The following is a 15,633-nucleotide window of genomic DNA, read 5'->3' as shown; positions in this document are numbered from 1 at the left end:
TTGTTTAAAAAAAATAAATATAATTTATTTTTTATTGTTTTATTTTTTATTTCGTCAAGTCGTCTTCGTCGTGGACAACGCTGATTGACCCTGGATTATGTCGGTGGATACATTTTGGGGTTTTTGTTTTAAAAAAAGGACTTGTCAAAAATCCTTTGTTATGGTTTTTTATAAAAATAAAGGATTTTTTATTAAAGTCTGGTGTTTTTATTTAATCTTTTATTTAACCCATGAGTGAATGGGTACAAGTACCCCTTACTCATTCACAAGGGGGGGCCGCATCTGGGTGCCCCTTTATTAAAGGGGTACTCTAATGTGAATAAGCCCCCTGCCCGCACCCCCACAACCAAAGCCCCAGGGATTGTGGTGAAGGGGCCCTTGTCCCCATCGGTGGCCCTGGAAAAGCACCCTCCCAGTGCAGAGGGCATGTGGCCTGGTATCGCAGGGAGGGGGGAGCGCCCGCTTATCCCCCCCATCCCCCCATCGCCTCAGCGTGTAACGTCACAGCAGCTAGTGCATAGACACCCGGCAGTGCACATTCAGGACAAGGCTCCCACCTGTTAAAATCACTGCTCCTTTAAAAATGTTTTTTTTTTCCCATTGATTCCTGTCCGCCAGGGCAGTACCCGAATCCCCATACACCTTTTATCGCCAATAAATTGCATTTAAGCCTTCAAAATGGGGTCAATTGATTTTGAAAGTTCCACCCCCATAGACTTGCATTGAGTCTGAGTTCGAATTCAAACTTTTCCCAAGTTCGAATTCGAACTGAACACGGGGTGTTTGGCTCATCACTAATCCCAATGCATCCTAATGTGTCCGAATCCGAATTTCGGCTTCCGAATTTCGGATCCCGTCCGAATTCCGTTCAAAAATTAACATGCATTGGACATATGACTTTTCTGGCCAATCAGATGTGTTTTCTGGTTTAATGCATCCGAATGGGTCTGAACACGAATTTGTGTTCAGTATATTACATCTAATACCAAAGCTGAGGCTTCTAGGCCCGAATGGCATGCGGGAGCTCCCAAATGCAATTCGGAAATCCAGATCCCGAATGCCATTTGGTTCTAGGAGATTCAGCTTTAGTATTAATATCTGTATACGGTTTTCTTTGGTATTTACAAAATTCGGATTTCGTCCAAATCTGAATCCTGAACTAAACTTAATTTCGGATCCGAAACCCGAATCCCGAAATAATTAAATATCCGAAACGAACCAAATTTTTCCGCAGCTTACATGTCTATGTTAAAGTAACCCTTTCCCTTGCCAAATTTACATACAATTGTTGCAAAATTTTAGGGCCAGTTCACACCATATGCAGTTGGGATGCAGTCGGTTTATTTTAACTGCTGCAGTCAAAATACTTCACAATGCTTTCCTATGGGCTTTCTTGTGCTTAATTCACACCATTACAGTCCGTTCAGATGCAGTCAGAAAAAGTACTGCTTGTCCTTTTTTACCTGCATCTAACTGCACGAAACGCATCAAAACGCACTGAAGTGCAACGGAAAGTATACAAAAAAATAAAAACAGAATTGATTGTGGCATCATCCAGGGACATGCAGGAAAAACGCATCACAAATGCATCAAAACGGACCACAATGCAACTGTGCAGGCGCACGCAGTTGTGATGCAGTTTCTGGTGTGAACTAGCCCTTAAACTTTCAGCTTTAAGAACAACAAAATACCAATTAATAAAGAAACCTGGTGAAGCCAGGCTGTCAATCAAAGTCCGCATGTCAAAGACACCTCTGCTCTTCCGATGACAGCCAAGTATTATTCTTCCCAGTGGCCAGGTGGAATGGTTGGAGATGGAGATGAGGGCTTAACTGTTGACCTTTGACAAAATGTAAGTTTTAGAGATTAATAACATAATTGTTTAGTCTTCTCGGGTTGCATGTTTTGGGGGAAGAAGGATTGTATTGGAAACATCTGATGGAACAGATTATGATGGTACCACCATCATACCACACGCTTGGAGAATGGAAAGTTTCACTTTGAGCCCTCTTGCTTTACTTTATGAACGTTTACCGAATTAGCATGGTGGACTGGAACACAATGCACTATCCAGCTGGCTTGCCCTGGAATTGATTGCCTCACAGCATGTTATACAGGAATTATAAAATTGATGATTATCAGTAAACAAAAACTGCTTTTTTGAAAAGCCCCGAATAAACCTCTGCTATACCAATGCTAAAATGTCTCTGTACACTGGACTAGTATGGCTGCTCATGTGCCTGTTGCTTTCTTTCAGGTGTCACGCGTTGCCAGGCCAACACTCGCGGACTACGCTGCGATGACAAAGGACAGTTCTTGCCTTTACAGAGAGATGAATCGACTGCCAAGTATTTCTGTGCTGATAGTGCCGGGGAGAAGCTGACATGGACGGAAACTGACCAGGAACTCCGAGATGACCAATGCTTACGTGAGTATCAGCTTGGGTAGAAGCTGTGTTCAGTTGGAAATCATGACCGCGGCTTCAGTTTAAAGGCCTGTTTACACCAAAACTGGACCGAAAAGTAAGTAAACAGAGGTCTGGTCTGCAATTTCAACCTCAGTTGATGACGGTTGCATTACATTTTTTACCTTCCGTTCCGTTGGCATTCGTTGAAAATCCGATGCTAATGGATTTGGTGTGAATGGAGCCTATATCTATTCTTTCTCTGCATTCTCAGCTTTTTCTCCTTCCTATATATAATAATAATAATAATAATAATAATATAATCAAATAATAATTTTATCATATGTACAATTTTTTTTGTTTGTGAAATCTTCAGTTTAAGAACTTACCTTGTTCTCAATGGCAATGGAAACCATCAGTCTAACCTAAAATGACCCATGAACCTGATTTACGTATTATAAGTCTGTATTCTCCCTGGTAGTCGTTGCATGACCTCCTCATTTATATCCAAAATCTGTTTGGCACTTAAAGTGGATCTATCACAACCCAGTACCATTCCAATGGAAGCTATAATAAACAAACACATATGCAAAAGTTACTTTCTGTGAAAACCATATATCCTTATGATAAGATGATCCTGGATTTGGGTTCATGGTCCAAATGGGGTGGATTAGGAAGTGGTGGTTAAAGACTCCATTCATGCAGAAAACATGACATTTGAATTGTATCTCTGGATCGATTGATCATTGTGACATGCAGTTGAAGGTAATTTCTGGTTATGTATCATAATATTAATATAATAATAATAATAATAATAAACGCTTAAGTTTGGTTTGGTGAAAGCTTCTCTTTAAGAACATGCCTTGTTCTCCACAGGAAACCATCAGTCTAACCCAAAATCTAAGCTAATGTGAAAGGGGCGATAGTTATATATAAAGAGCGATCACATAGCAGAATTTAATTTAAAGTGACACTAAGCTCAGGAGGTAAACCTTCAAAATACATTCAAATATTAACAAAAATGTATCTTATTTGTGTATCACGCGGCTGTAGATCCTCAAATCATCTCTGAATTGGAGACACTATCCTTCCTTCAGTAGGGTGGCTACTTTTGTTCTTCTTATTCCCTGTGTGTGTTGTAAAGTAGTCACGGCTCTAAGCTCGCTCCCAAGATGGACTACAATCTCATGTCTAGTTTACTAATTTGTACTGAGATCGTAGTCCATTACGGGAGTGAGCTTGGAGCGGTGGCTACTTTACAACACACACAGGGACCATGGGGAACAAAAGTAGCCCCCCCTCCAGAAGGAAGGACAGTGTCAGCACCAATTCAGAGATGATTTAGGATCTACAGCTGAGTGATACACAAATAAGATACATTTTTGTTAATAGTTAAGGTTCTTGAATGTATTTTAAGATTTAACTACTGAGTTTACTGTCACTTTAAGATCAATGAATCTACGTATAGACACAATCTTCTGTTAAAGAAGAACATTAGGTTAAAAGTTAAAAAGGGGCAACCAGGCAGACTTTTTATTGCATAAGAGACCTACTATGGGGTCTGTTTATAAACAACTTACAGGATCATTTGCCCTGTAAATCTCTGTGAATGCTCATTCTGTGCGAATAGAGGCAACTATTAATGTTCTTGCTATATTTTCTTTCCAGGTCAAATGTAACATTTAAAAAATGCCACAAATTTGCCTCTAGATGGAGCTGAGGAGCATAGGAATTAAATACTGATTTCCTGTGCTCCTCAGCTCCATCTAGAGGCCATATTGTGGTATCTGTTTGTGAAATCTTCAGTTTAAGAACTTACCTTGTTCTCAATGGCAATGGAAACCATCAGTCTAACCTAAAATGACCCATGAACCTGATTTACGTATTATAAGTCTGTATTCTCCCTGGTAGTCGTTGCATGACCTCCTCATTTATATCCAAAATCTGTTTGGCACTTAAAGTGGATCTATCACAACCCAGTACCATTCCAATGGAAGCTATAATAAACAAACACATATGCAAAAGTTACTTTCTGTGAAAACCATATATCCTTATGATAAGATGATCCTGGATTTGGGTTCATGGTCCAAATGGGGTGGATTAGGAAGTGGTGGTTAAAGACTCCATTCATGCAGAAAACATGACATTTGAATTGTATCTCTGGATCGATTGATCATTGTGACATGCAGTTGAAGGTAATTTCTGGTTATGTATCATAATATTAATATAATAATAATAATAATAATAAACGCTTAAGTTTGGTTTGGTGAAAGCTTCTCTTTAAGAACATGCCTTGTTCTCCACAGGAAACCATCAGTCTAACCCAAAATCTAAGCTAATGTGAAAGGGGCGATAGTTATATATAAAGAGCGATCACATAGCAGAATTTAATTTAAAGTGACACTAAGCTCAGGAGGTAAACCTTCAAAATACATTCAAATATTAACAAAAATGTATCTTATTTGTGTATCACGCGGCTGTAGATCCTCAAATCATCTCTGAATTGGAGACACTATCCTTCCTTCAGTAGGGTGGCTACTTTTGTTCTTCTTATTCCCTGTGTGTGTTGTAAAGTAGTCACGGCTCTAAGCTCGCTCCCAAGATGGACTACAATCTCATGTCTAGTTTACTAATTTGTACTGAGATCGTAGTCCATTACGGGAGTGAGCTTGGAGCGGTGGCTACTTTACAACACACACAGGGACCATGGGGAACAAAAGTAGCCCCCCCTCCAGAAGGAAGGACAGTGTCAGCACCAATTCAGAGATGATTTAGGATCTACAGCTGAGTGATACACAAATAAGATACATTTTTGTTAATAGTTAAGGTTCTTGAATGTATTTTAAGATTTAACTACTGAGTTTACTGTCACTTTAAGATCAATGAATCTACGTATAGACACAATCTTCTGTTAAAGAAGAACATTAGGTTAAAAGTTAAAAAGGGGCAACCAGGCAGACTTTTTATTGCATAAGAGACCTACTATGGGGTCTGTTTATAAACAACTTACAGGATCATTTGCCCTGTAAATCTCTGTGAATGCTCATTCTGTGCGAATAGAGGCAACTATTAATGTTCTTGCTATATTTTCTTTCCAGGTCAAATGTAACATTTAAAAAATGCCACAAATTTGCCTCTAGATGGAGCTGAGGAGCATAGGAATTAAATACTGATTTCCTGTGCTCCTCAGCTCCATCTAGAGGCCATATTGTGGTATTTTCAGAATGTTACATTCGACCTGAAAGGAAAATATATTTAAAATATAAATTTGAGATTCACAGGGTGCATTGCAAATTTTTTGTAAAAAAACCCCTATGTCTCCCTATGGTTTTCACCAGAGCTTCTGATGGTGGAGATGAGTTTAGCTGCTTGCTGGTACCTGGCTGCGGCCCCCAAAATCACCCCGCCAAAGAATGAACAAGGACAAGAGGGCTCCAATGAGGAGACAGAAGTCTGGAGCATGGTCAGGACGAGGTAGAGGTTCTGACAGTAGATAACCAGAGAATGGTTGAACGGTCTGTGTCACAAGCCATTAGACAGAAGACAAAAACAGGAGATGAAAACGTAGTCAGATCCAGGCAGGGGTTCGAGGCAGGAGGCTAGCAGAGAGTAGTCAGGAGGTCCAGGTTGGTAATGAAGAGTCAATAGATAAGGCAGGAGACAAGAGTTAGGTCAGGTCCAGGCAGAAGATAAGAACAGGAGGCAAGCGGAGAATGGGCAGACAGTCTAGGTCAGTATAGTTGTAGTATTAAAGCTCTTTGTACATGCAGAAGTTGGCTTGAAGACACAGAACCAGCCCTTGCAGAGCTGGTGCTTAAAGGAGAACTATGGGGTTAGGGCTTTTCCCCATAGTTCTCCTTAGGGTAACGGGAGGACACAAACTAGTGTCCCCCCGTCACCTTAAGCTCAGTATACCGCGAGCTACAGCTAGAACTATGAAGATGAGTGAAAAGCACTCACCTCATTTAAATTCCCCTCTGAATCAGAGACAACATGCCCAGCATCACGTTAAGGCACTCTGGATGTCCTGGTCCGGAATCTATGGCTATTATAAGCCTCATTGGCCCAGATTCTGTGATAGCCATTAGAAGTAATGGAAAAGCACCTATCAGTACCATTAGAGGTACTGGTGGGTCTTCTGGAAGTCCTGGCTGGGATTCTCAGGCTCAGAAGATTTACACAATGGCTCAGTGGATTTGTGGGTGATATCTTGCTGGATCGGGCACAGGTGACTTTGAGAATTGCCAGGGGTCGAGGGGGGGCTTGAGTTGGGGTTTTGGGGGCAGTCACAGTTTAAGCTCATAGTATTGCAAAATATTATAAAAAGTTTCTTCTAGTACAGTCATTAAAAACCAGATCATTCTGAGCTCTTTGGCGGATGTGTCTGGCAGCGCTGGAGAAACACTTTATGATGAAGTGAGTGTTGTGAACGGGCCGTATCAGCTTCCAGGAAGCTAATAAGTCTATTGACTTAAAAGACGGCCAGCCAAGGATCACTGCAGCTCGAGACAAAACTTTCTCAGGAGAAAATCTTCTTGGTATAATTAATTTTTTTCAATTAGGTAATTTTTTTAGCCATTTGTGTTGTCTTTTTAAGATGCTTCACGCCCGGACCCCAAAATATATCCTTATGGACGTATTTGTAAACTAAGAGACACAAGTTAATACAGACCTGTAATCATTAAAACATCAGTGTGTATACTTTTTAATGCAAGCAGTGTAAGATCCCGAATATGAGCTACTATCAGCCTCCTGCAGTAAGGGTTTTCACCCGGATAGTCCCTTTTGTGGAGTCTTGTGTCCGGGTGTTCAGCCAGAAGACACAAAACTCTCAGTGCTAACACCGGGACTACATTTTCTGACAGATGCAGCTGCATAGGTTCCCGGCAAGCGCGATCTCGGGCAGCCGCATCTGCCTGAAATCGAATTTTCGTCTGAGCTGCGGGTAGCCTGTGCCTGTTTACATGTGCCCGCAGCTCAGAGGAAGATCCAGTTTCAGGCAGATGTGGCTACCCAAGATCGTGCTTGCCAGGGCCCTCGGCAGCCACATCTGTCATTGCTTCTCCTTTTCCTCCTCATCCTCCGGGCTCCCTGACCCCGTGCTGGCCACCTGCCAACTCCTTTTGAGACACCATAGCCCAGACAGCCCACCTGAGAGGCGAACAGCACACCTGAGAGATGCACAGCCCACCTGAGAGTCGCACAGATCGCCTGAGAGTTGCACAGCCCACATGAGAGTCGCACAGCCAACCCGAGAGTCACATAGCCCTCCTGAGAGGCACACAGCCTACCTGAGAGTCGCATAGCCTACTTGAGAGTCACATAGCCCACCTGAGAGTGCGCAGAGTACACCCGAGGGGCCGCATAGCCCACCTGAGAGTCGCACAGCCATCTCAGCGCCCACACAGGCCACTAGGCCACTAGGCCACCTGGAGACATTAGGCCGCCAACCCAGAACAACACAGAGTATGTAGTATTATTTTGTATTGCTGTATAATGTATTGCTGTAGTCCTCTATTGACGGTCTCCTTACTCCCTCCCCTGGCTTTCTTTTCCAGCTTTCTCTCCTGGCTGCCTCTCCTTGCTCTCTCCTCTAAATTCTCCAAAAAGCGGCACTAGAGTATTCAGGTTTCACTTGAAGAAAAGGTGGCAACCCTACTTGCAGTCCATGTACAACAGGGCTGGAGCGTGAGAGGAGAAGGCAGTATGAGCAACCAATCAGTACATGTGCTTACTAGAAGCACGATCATCACTGTGTTGCTTCTCCTTTCACTGTCCAATCACAGGCTGAGGGCAGGTCCAGGATGACCTGGACTCAGAAGAAATGGTTGGAATAATGCTGACCTTTAGACTGAGGACATCTAGTGGAAGAAAAAGGTACTGAGGGGGAAATCTCTAGATTAAAGCTGAAACTTGCAGCAAAAGCTGTTTTCTTTTATATATTTTAATAAGCTATTCATTTTATCTTATGTTTGGCTGTTTTTTTCTGCTTTAAAACATTAAAGATTAATTGAAAGCCCAAATCAAGCTCAAACTTTATTTTCAGTGTTGGGTAGAGTGGGGAAGGGTTGGAACATCTGGCAGGTTTTTGAAGAGACCTTGTGACCAACTTAAAAAATTGCAGGTAAGAGCACAGAAGAGTCAAGTAGTTTGCATAGTTTTCATAAAGGGTTTTGCCTTCACTTGCAATGTGACTTTTACGCTTGCCAGCAAATTTGACTTCTTCATGAGGAGTCAGTTCCCTAGCACGGCCCCCTCCCTTCTTGCATGTAATAGCCCTCTTCTCTTCCTGGAGTGTCTAATTGCTGTCTGCGGTGGCCCAGCTTCTTCACCCTGCCCCTCACCTCCCTATATAACCTTTTATGTAGCTGCAGGGCAGACTTGAGGGGCAATACTATAGAGTGTTACTTGGGTGACAGCTCTGAGTCTTCTGGGGCTGATCGCATCCTGGGTATACCTAATATACCTAATGAGGTAGCCAGAGGTGGTATCTCTTTAGGTCATATGGGGAAAAGCAGGTGAGCCTGCTGCCCCTTTCTGGCCAAAATGTTCCAGGTTGATAAGAGCTCTTAGCAACCTGTTCTGGCGGTGCACATGCTGGTTCTGGTGGTTTAATGGGTTGGGTTGTTGGTGGTTTATGGGTTCTATCTGGCATCTTGGCGGAACACTGGATAGAACCCATCAACCACCAACAACCCAACCTGGTAATCCATCAGCACCACCAAAACCAGCACGCGCACCACCAGAACTGGCACACGCAACCCCCGGCGAAAAGTCTGGGCATCACATTCAAGATGGCGGTGCCAAGCAGCAGTCTCAGGGCTTTTGGATGTCTACACAATGGAGGCTTTTATAGGTAATTAGCAATGTCAAATACACATATACAGTAATTATATGGGAAGATTGTTGTTGAAATAGTCTGAGGAAAGACTTAACCTTGCTATGGGGGGGGGGCACATACTACAAACATTTTTATGACTGGCTGGTGTTCAACTTTAATGCATATCTGTACTAAATTTATGGCTAGAGCACTGACAGATGGAGCTAAAGGCAGACACCTAGAGGTGGCTATATGTATCTTTAGTTATCTCTCAGAGTCCTTTGGGAATACAGAAGCCTAGGGTTATTAATCATGGACTGATGAACACCAACTGTTAAAAGTTCCCTTTTCCGTTCCCCCAGCAGGACCAAGCAAAAGGGTCACCTAACTACCCCCCTTCCCAGCATCATATGGTTATCTTTCCTTTGCCCTGAGCAACTTGAAGGACATGTCCTGATCATGGCCAGCATTTCCTGGGTGTGGGTTGAGGTCACTCACCTTTTTAACAGCGCTGGTGCCTTGTGAGTCCACAGCTCTTTGCAGAAACCAAGCCTCGGGGAAACGTATTTTTACTAAGTAAACAGATTCCACTAGACTTTCAAATTGAACTGAGATAAGGGCTATAAATAGATGCCCTAAAGGATTGTGGGTAATGTGGTTGCTTGCTAAAGAATTCTTAGAAATCCCACGTGTGACTCAGATTGAGAGATACGAGCGCACAGGAGACATCACATGTATGAAGGTAGTGATTACGCAATAGGAGGTAAACTATGGGTGACGTACCTTTTAGCAATCATTCAGCTTTTGTCTTTCACTGGTTTATAGAAGAGAAACCAATATAAGGGCATTGTTGCCTGTTTGCTTAGGCCGCTGCTTGGACATTGCTCTTTCTGCCTTAAGGGTCAGTAGGCCACTGTGCCAAAAGTCAAACATTCCTCTAAACTGATTTATTAAAATCATTTAAATCTGAACACTAAGGTGTATATATATATATATATATCTCTTATATATATTCCTATATAGCAGTGGGGAAGCTAGATATTCTGTTACCCGGGGCAAAGGCTCAGAGTTCCTCCCCCCCAAAGGAGAAGTTCTGTATCCACACACCCAGTGGCACCCCTCCTAAAGCAGCACTCGGGGCACATCCCCACCTAACTTCGGCCCTGCTATATAATATATTGTTATATATTCTTATGTAGTATTTTGTCATGTATTTTTATATAATATATTCTTCTATGTGTGAATATTTATATATTCACACACTCTAGTGATGTGTATGCTGAAGTTCCCAAGTATGCGTTCCTCCTGCAGTTATGGAGGAAGTCTCTTTCAACTTACTGATGGATTACTTAAATGAAAGAAAATACAACAGGGGCGGGAATACCAGGAGACAACCCTAGAGCAGCAGGAAATTTGAGATTCCCGATTGACAGGAACAGAGCCGTGTGCTATAGTGGGGAGAGCTAACATTTGGATTCCCCAAAAGGCCTAATAAATCCAGAGGCTGACTCAGCCCACCACCAGAGTCCACCAATAATTGAGATATTGCTTTTACGTGAATTGTCCCTTCAAGTGACAGAAATGCATGTTGTTGTTCTAGTGTTACGAAGGTTTAACCTGGTCCCAGAAGACAGACTGATTGTCGCTGATAGAATTTTGGAGACTGCACAGTCCATGGAAGTTAAGACACGTCAGAAGACCCTGGTGGAATGTATTGATGGTAAGTCTCAGTGTACGACATATGCAATGTAACGCTTGTCAAACGTTGTTTATTTCTAGGGACAATCGCAAGACTTGTTGAGGTATCTCTGGGTAGTTTTATCACTGGAAACCATCATGTTTTTCTATGGTGGTGAAGACACTTTTTTTGATGGTGATGTTCCAGTCAGATCTTACTATCGGTTTACTTTACCTCAGCTTTCAAGAAAATATTTTTGAAAAGGTGTATATGAAACACAAAAATAACAAGTATCAAATCAGCTTATTTATTAGCAAAATGCATGTGGAAATTAAACTGAACCCTTAGCTTAAACCTTACCTCTAAACTGAACCCTTAGCTTAAACCTAACCCCTAAACTGAACCCTTAGCTTAAACCTAACCCCTAGCTTAAACCTAACCCCTAAACTGAACCCTTAGCTTAAACCTAATCCCTAAACTGAACCCTTAGCTTAAACCTAACACCAAAACTGAACCCTTAGCTTAAACCTAACCCCTAAACTGAACCCTTAGCTTAAACCTAATCCCTAAACTGAACCCTTAGCTTAAACCTAACTCCTAAACTGAACCCTTAGCTTATCTAACATTTGGATTCCCCAAAAGGCCTAATAAATCCAGAGGCTGACTCAGCCCACCACCAGAGTCCACCAATAATTGAGATATTGCTTTTACGTGAATTGTCCCTTCAAGTGACAGAAATGCATGTTGTTGTTCTAGTGTTACGAAGGTTTAACCTGGTCCCAGAAGACAGACTGATTGTCGCTGATAGAATTTTGGAGACTGCACAGTCCATGGAAGTTAAGACACGTCAGAAGACCCTGGTGGAATGTATTGATGGTAAGTCTCAGTGTACGACATATGCAATGTAACGCTTGTCAAACGTTGTTTATTTCTAGGGACAATCGCAAGACTTGTTGAGGTATCTCTGGGTAGTTTTATCACTGGAAACCATCATGTTTTTCTATGGTGGTGAAGACACTTTTTTTGATGGTGATGTTCCAGTCAGATCTTACTATCGGTTTACTTTACCTCAGCTTTCAAGAAAATATTTTTGAAAAGGTGTATATGAAACACAAAAATAACAAGTATCAAATCAGCTTATTTATTAGCAAAATGCATGTGGAAATTAAACTGAACCCTTAGCTTAAACCTTACCTCTAAACTGAACCCTTAGCTTAAACCTAACCCCTAAACTGAACCCTTAGCTTAAACCTAACCCCTAGCTTAAACCTAACCCCTAAACTGAACCCTTAGCTTAAACCTAATCCCTAAACTGAACCCTTAGCTTAAACCTAACACCAAAACTGAACCCTTAGCTTAAACCTAACCCCTAAACTGAACCCTTAGCTTAAACCTAATCCCTAAACTGAACCCTTAGCTTAAACCTAACTCCTAAACTGAACCCTTAGCTTAAACCTAACCCCTAAACTGAACCCTTAGCTTAAACCTAACCCTTAAACCTAACCCCTAAACTGAACCCTTAGCTTAAACCTAATCCCTAAACTGAACCCTTAGCTTAAACCTAACTCCTAAACTGAACCCTTAGCTTAAACCTAACCCCTAAACTGAACCCTTAGCTTCAAAAACACAGCTAAACGGAACCCTTAGCTTAAACCTAACCCCTAAACTGAACTCTTAGCTTAAACCTAACCCCTAAACCTAACCCTTAGCTTAAACCTAACCCCTAAACCTAACCCATAGGTTAAACCTAACTCTTAACCTAAGCCTAACCCTTAAACTTAACACTTAATAGGAGCCTTACCTCTAAACTTAACCCTAAGAGTATTATAGCGAAACCTTTTTTAGCCCTACTTTTGTATAGCATATGAAAGGGTAAGGACCTCTGTCACATTTTTATTATATAGGATAGCAAATAAAACATGACAGGGGTCTTAACTATTCCCCGCTATATCCAATTCAATATAAAATGGTTTTAACTTTACATACATTATAATTATTAGCATGTCTCACAACTATATTTAAAGTATATGTAAAGCTAAAACCTTTTTTCATAGTTTGGTATAGAATGTGAAAGGTGAAACGTTGTTGGGCTTTTATAACTTTCCCAGAGATCCATTCTCGTTACTGGCCGGGCAGAAACTGAAAGGAAATCCTTCTGTAAATATCTTTTACTTTTTAATAATTTTTTATTTTATTATTTTTTTTACCTTTTTATATCACTCTTTTATTTTTTTAAATTTGAATTATTTCTTATTATTTTTTTACTTATTTCTTTGTATTTATTTTATTATTTTTTACTTTATATAAATTTTTATTTTTTACATTTAGCCCTGCTTGCCCGAAGCAGGGCTAAATATAAAGAACAAAACAAATAATAAAAGAACAAAACAAAAAACTACCCACACAGTGGCAGTGCTGCCCCAAGGCCCTGGTAGTATACCTACCTGCTGTATTCTGGTAACTTTTATTATTTCAGATTGCTCAAAGGATGAGTCATGTGACTATGTTGCGGTATCTGGGAATGGCACCGGTGTGATTTGTGAGGAGTATAATGGAGATGGAGGATCAAATATCATCTGTTCCACCAATAATCAGGTATTATCACTGTTATCATTTGTAGTAATAAGACTGTAAAAGGGAATACTAGTGGAGCTAGATGCTGTGCTTGGTTCTATCAGTGTGTTGCAACAGCCTGGGCCTGGGGGGCAGGCTGAACAGCACCCAGCCCTAATCCATGGCTGGTCCTGGCTGATCTGAGCACATGGCAAACCCCTCCAGTATATGTACCCTATCCCAGCATGCACCACTGGCTGAGAGACACACAGTCATTGGCTGCTGTACTGTACATACACTATATGGTATCTCTCATTGGCGGAGTCACACTCTGCCCAGGGGGGTACAGGCAATGCTCATCAAACCATGTCTTTATGGAGCTGGCTTTGACCACAGGGGCACAGTCATGCTGGAACAGAAAAGGATCTTCACCCAACTGGAGTTTCAATATATTTGTCTATTTTCAGGAGTGAGTGTGTGTGTAAGGGGGGAGGGGGGGAGTTGCAGGGGGCAGACTGTGTTGAACTTCAAGTCTATTTTCTTCGACATAATATAGTGTTTTTTCATAGCTATTTCTTCCTATTATATGCTGGGGACATTTAATGTTTCTAAATCTGTATGTGCACAAATGTTCATTTTAAGACAATTTTATTTACTTCCGTTGTTTGATATGCTGTAAAAGCATGCTCTATAAGGTACCTTCTCTTATCTTCCCTATGCTGCCAGCTGTATATATTTGCCTAAAGAAATCCTGTTCATATATCGTCCTTATGAAAGTTGGTAATTGCATAGGACTGATTGCCTTCCATATGGCAGCGCTGGAGCAGGGTGACAAATTATTTAGGTACTAGATGTGGCCCATAAATGAAAGTACCGGGTTCTTCTTGGGGGCTACAGCGGCACACGCAGGTCAGAAACGGAGGTATAATTCATCCCCACAAAGCTCCCTCCTTATGTATCATTTCCCCCTCCTCTTTCAGATTGTAAGCCCTCAGGGGCAGGGCTCTCCTTACCATCTTGTATTGTATTGTAACTGTAATGTCTTCCTTATATTGTAAAGCGCTGCACAAACTGTTGGCGCTATATAAATCCTGTATAATAATAATATAATAATAATAAGAAGAAGAAACACCTCAGATATACTGCAAGAACGTTGCTTGTAATTATCAGCCCAATAGAAAGGTGATCCACAAATCTGTTTGTGAAATATTATTGTGAAAATATGGCACATCAAGCTTTTCCAACCAAAAAGAAATCACAGTTTATGCCTCGACCTTCCTTTTGCAGGTTCAGACTGCTCTGGGGAACTCTGCAGCCACCAGTATGGAGGGACTCCACTGCAAGCATAAAGTCAAATTGACATCTATAGAAGATATTACCGTGTACAGAAAGAAAGGTCAGAGTCACTCTCATAACTCTCTTATCACAGCCAACATCAGTTTACCGCCGTCTATTTATACACTTGATTTGTCTGAAGTGAGTTTTCTTATCAATAGTGGAAAATTTCCAAAATGTTCTGTTTCTGAAAGCAGTTTAACTAGCATGCAGCCGGCGTGTGAACTATGCTTAGAGGGTGTCCAGTTGAATAAGAACTCTAGGTTAAACAACAACAGAGCTGATCTGATTGTGTATGATTAACTTACCTTCTCATGATTGAGAAATTTTCCTTCACTTCCTGTCCTGTAAACACAACAGGAAGTGAGAGTAAGGTGAATCTCCTTTGAGACAGTTGGGGGGGAGGGGAGGGTTATGGACATCGATCTCCGACAACCGGAATGCCTTATTGGTTCTCAATTATATTCTTATAACCAAGAGAAATTATAATATGCCACCTAATCAGTAGGTCCATAAATCAAAAAAATCAAATAGAAGAAAAAGAAGAAAAATCAAGGGGTTGCTACCCCTTGTAGATGATCTACGGATGCCTTGAGTCATTTCCAGGGATCTCATATATTGAGGTCCAGAGGTGACCAGTTGTGCTGATGCACTGGAGCCTTAGATGATTTCCACTGTAAGGCTGAATATTATAGTTATTATTTTCATTATTATTATGCAGGATTTATATAACACCACAGTTTGCACAGCGCTTTACAAAATGGAGGGAGACCGTACAGTTGCAATACAATTTCAAAACAAGATGGTGAGGAGCAGTGGCATAACCAGAGTTATGGGCGCCCA

General features: G+C 41.4%; 1 protein-coding gene across 1 annotated transcript in view; it reads left to right on the top strand.

Annotated features, from left to right (window-relative positions):
• TG (thyroglobulin) overlaps positions 1-15,633 on the top strand; it is a 197,196-nt gene that overhangs the window by 42,910 nt on the left and 138,653 nt on the right. The window contains exons 23-26 of the mRNA XM_018563072.1: positions 2,258-2,428; positions 10,825-10,944; positions 13,379-13,497; positions 14,743-14,851. Of these exons, the coding sequence (XP_018418574.1) occupies positions 2,258-2,428; positions 10,825-10,944; positions 13,379-13,497; positions 14,743-14,851 (519 nt within the window). The remainder of the gene's footprint in view (positions 1-2,257; positions 2,429-10,824; positions 10,945-13,378; positions 13,498-14,742; positions 14,852-15,633) is intronic.

This window comes from Nanorana parkeri, unplaced genomic scaffold (assembly GCF_000935625.1).
Source record: "Nanorana parkeri isolate BGI_ZX_2015 unplaced genomic scaffold, ASM93562v1 scaffold629, whole genome shotgun sequence".
NCBI lineage: Eukaryota > Metazoa > Chordata > Amphibia > Anura > Dicroglossidae > Nanorana > Nanorana parkeri.
The sequence above is the reverse complement of the archived record's forward strand: the minus strand, read 5'-3'. Positions and strand labels throughout refer to the sequence as shown.